Genomic DNA, 4,069 nt, shown 5'->3' on the forward strand with positions numbered 1-4,069 from the left:
AACCGGGGAAAAAAAACGTGGCGGTGAAGAAGGCAGATGCATAGGTTCCTGTACATACCTGCTTAGCGTTGATAGGCTATGGAAAGGATGTGGCGACCTGGTTGGTTGCCTTTATGTTTTTATTTTTAATGTTTTTTTTTATTTTTAATGTAATTTTTTAATATATATTTTAAATTTATTGTAAAATTTTTAGTAATGTTTATTTTTTATTTTAATATTTTTTAGAAAAGATTTGTTTTTTTTTCAAATTTGCTTTTCTTCCAAATAAATTTTGATTTTAACTGGTTTATAATGTTTTAATTTTGTATTTATTTATTTTCCATTTTTTGTTTGTTTTGTTTTGTTTTTGTTTTTATTTTTAATTTGTTTGGTTTATTTTCAAATTTTTGAATTTTTTAACACTTTATTTTTGTTTTGATTTTTTTTTTGTTAAATTTGATTTATTTTTTTTTAACTTTGATTTTTGTTTTTTTTTTTACTTCAAATTTTCTATTTTTTCTTTTTTTTTTCCTATTTTTTTCCATAAAATCATTAATTTAACATATTATTTTTTACCGAAAAAAATAATCCTAAGATACATTCATTTTAATTATATCCATATGCAAGATCCGTTATTTCTTTGTGTTAAAAAATATGCCCTCGGTAAAAAAATAACAACCAAAAATGAAATAAAGAAAGAAAATTGATATTGCATCAAAGTTTTTCAAAATAAGGATGAAAATCACCATCATTCTAAAAAAATATCCATACTTAATGAATAAGAAAATTTAAAGTGTCCAAAACAATCCTTAAAAAAAGGAGTCGATGTTTTTTCCGGGCAAAAAAAAAAAAAAAAAAAAAACGAACTTTTTATTAAAAAAAGTTACATATACATGCCACAACTTCCATTTAGCTGTAATACATCATATAATTCTGCTAGAAAGCTATTCAGAGCTTGAGCAGAGCCTCCTCAAAAGAGGAAAAACAGCTCCCTTTCTCAGCATTGTCAAAAAAGAACCAACAGTTCCTTATGTTTGATAACAAAAACAGTGTCTGGCATCTTTTCCCGGGCTTCCTTTATCAAGGAAAACAGCCCAAGACGAAAAAGATTGTACAGACAAAAAGACTTTAAACAGATTTTTCAGATGACAAAACTTTTCAGCTATGTTCAAAAAAGAAAAACAGTATGACCAGTTCAGCTATATGCCATGATTATGCAATCTGATAATAAGGAGGCTGATCTGAAAGGTGGACTTCTCCATTGTTTTCCTCCACTATTCTCCAGCTGCCCAGAACTTGTTGAAGACCTTCTTTAGAAAGCTTGTCTGCAGAGTCATTTCATTCCCTGTAGATATGATGAATGGAAAAAGCATTAAAAGATAATTTTAAATGTTGTATTTCTTCTAATAAAGGAACCAAGATATAATTATGACAACTGCTTTGACCATTTATCCATTTAATAACATTTAATGAATCCCTAAAAATCTGAACTGTGAAGATGTTCCTGTGTATCAGCCAACATAGCAGAAGCTTAAGAGCAGATAATTCTGCAAAATTATTGGAGCCACTACCCAATCCTATGGAAGCTTTTAGGGAATGGCTTCCGTTTATGTGAATAATTAAACCTGCTCCAGCTTTGTTGTTTTGTGAGGCTCCATCAAAGTATGCCCATGGCACTCCATCCTTGATTTGTTCTTCTTCAACCTGTCTGGGCGTCCTTTCTTCCTCTGAATCCGGGATATTTGAATAAATTGATGAAACCTGCACGGCAATTGATTCAACAGTGGTTTCCTTGTCCTGAAAAATGCATCTGTTCCTTGCAATCCAAATGCCCCAACATATAATAGGAGGCATATTCCTTAATTTTCGTATTGAGTTTTGGTGCCACCATTTGTGCCATGCTTCAACGGTATTGTCCCCTTCCCAGACTATTGGCATATGAATAAGCTTCTCCACCTCCAACCATACTTTCTTGACTACAGGACAACCAATAAACAAGTGCGCTATAGATTCTGAGTCATTTTTGCACATTGGGCATCTTCCCGGCCCTTGTTTAAATCTGGATTGCAGAATGTCCCATGTAGGGACTTTCCCTTTCAAAATACACCAGAATAATAGTTTTGCTTTGGCAGGGCATTTTAACTTCCATATCGATTTTGCCCACCATTCTGGATCTCCCCATCCTTTTTTTCTCATGAGGAACTTATATCCAAATTTAGGGGAATAGCTTCCAGACTTAGCATGAGCCCATACCAGCTGATCTGGTTTGTCCTTAAACCTTACATTTGATCTAGAAAGTTCTTGAATGTAGACCTTCCAATCGTTCCACCAATGGGGATGAAGCTCCAACTCCTCCCCTAACTTCCAAGCTTGTCCCCATATGGTTGAGTGACCGATCTTCTCCACCTGATTAAGGTACAAGATTCCTTTGGATTCAAGGTGTCTAATCAGGCCAGGGGGAATAACATAGTTCTCGTTATAGCCCACCCAGGGGTCCCTTCCGATTCGAATGTTTTCCCCATTTCCGACCTGCCATGACAAACCTTGTTCAATAATTTTGAAAGCATCGGTAGTCGCCTTCCAGATTATCGACACACTTCCTCCTTTCTTTTCTGGATTCCTTATCCAGTCCTCCAGAGGAGTGGGGTCAATGTACTTCCGTTTCACCACTTTTGTCCAGAGGTTTTCCATTTTGATGATTCTCCACCCTGATTTTGCTGCCAGAGAGGATCCAAAAGCAGTGATGTCTTTTATTCCCCACCCTCCCCATTCTTTTGGTCTTGCCACTTTTTCCCAGGCAATCCAGGGAAGCACTGACTCTTCCTTAGATCCCGCCCATAGAAATCTGTTGCAGATTCTTCTTATCTTCTCCAGAATACCCTTGGGCACCCAGGTCAGTGCAACCCAGTAAACCGGTATTGCTTGAAGGACTGATTTAATTAAAGTTAACCTTCCTACTCTAGAAAGCCACTTAAAGCTCCAATGAGAAATCCTGGCTTCAATCTTCGCTACCAACCAATTCCAGTCCTGCTTCCTATAGTTGTCCGGTTTCAGCCAGAACCCCAGATATTTGAAAGGGTCCCCAAACTTAAGAACCTCTAAAGGAAGGACAGAAGTAATTTGACTTATCTCCTGTCTATTAAAACCTTCCAGCATGAGCTGCGATTTCCTATAATTTACTTGCATCCCTGTTGCTTTCATGAGCTCCAGGATCTTCTTTATCTCTTTCATTTCTGACAGGCTTCCATTACTGAAGAGTAGTATATCGTCAACAAATAGAAGATGCGAAATGAATAGATTGACAGCCACCTCCAGACATTTTATTGTTCCTTCCCTTTTGGCTTTTAGAAATAGCTGGCTCAGCCCTTCTGCAACCAGTAGGAAGAGCAATGGGGACAAGGGGCAGCCTTGTCTTAACCCTCTTTTCCCTTTGAAAAACGGAGAGGCTGCCCCATTAATAAGCACCACAAAGCTGACACTGGTGATACATCCCATAATCCAATTGATAAAATCAATTTTGAACCCCAGATGGGTTAGCAGCATTCGGAGATAGATCCAACTGATTCTGTCGTATGCTTTTGACAGGTCGATTTTCACCACTGCCCCTTTCTTTTTCATCAGTTTCACGCTATGAATTGTCTCCTGAGCCACTCCTATAGCTTCATGAATTTGGCGCCCATCCAGAAACCCAAACTGTTCGCTTGAGATGCATCTGGACAGAATTGGTTTTAAGTGAACAACTATCGTCTTAGCTATAATTTTATAAATGCTGTTGCAGAGTGAAATGGGTCTGAAGTCTTCAAACGACTCAGGGTCTTCTTTCTTGGGAATAAGGGCTATAAAGGTTGAGTTAAGAGGCGCATATACCATACCTTTCCTTCTGGACTCCTCGACCACCTCCGTTAGTTCTGAGCCAATCTAATCGAAGAAATGCTGAAAAAATTCTATAGGCCACCCGTCAGGCCCAGGACTTTTATCTTTGGCCATAGATTTTATAACGTTCTCCACTTCTTCAAGTGTGACTTCCCCCTGTAAGCCCTCAGCTTCTTCCTCCTCCACATATCGAGGGAAGCATTGGGCTGTTTTGATG

General features: G+C 37.5%; 1 protein-coding gene across 1 annotated transcript; it reads right to left on the reverse strand.

The window, feature by feature from the left end:
* Nucleotides 1–1,253: 1,253 nt before the first annotated feature.
* On the reverse strand, nt 1,254–3,849 carry LOC149266469 (uncharacterized). The gene is made up of 2 exons (XM_089408317.1): nt 1,500–3,849; nt 1,254–1,324 (listed from the first exon to the last, which is right to left on the reverse strand). Exons 1-2 carry the CDS (start codon nt 3,847–3,849, stop codon nt 1,254–1,256), a joined length of 2,421 nt encoding a protein of 806 aa, XP_089264443.1.
* Nucleotides 3,850–4,069: the final 220 nt, after the last annotated feature.

Source organism: Pinus tabuliformis, chromosome 6 (assembly GCF_031772625.1).
Source record: "Pinus tabuliformis cultivar Carrire ecotype Pingquan chromosome 6, CPIR1, whole genome shotgun sequence".
Classification (NCBI taxonomy): domain Eukaryota; kingdom Viridiplantae; phylum Streptophyta; class Pinopsida; order Pinales; family Pinaceae; genus Pinus; species Pinus tabuliformis.

Excerpts from the sequence above, each read along its gene's own strand:
- LOC149266469 (XM_089408317.1), bottom strand. The coding sequence starts at position 3,849 with ATGGTATATGCGCCTCTTAACTCAACCTTTATAGCCCTTATTCCCAAG. Across the intron at positions 1,325-1,499 it reads TGCTCTTAAGCTTCTGCTAT|GGAATGAAATGACTCTGCAG; the intron begins GTTGGCTGATAC and ends TCATATCTACAG.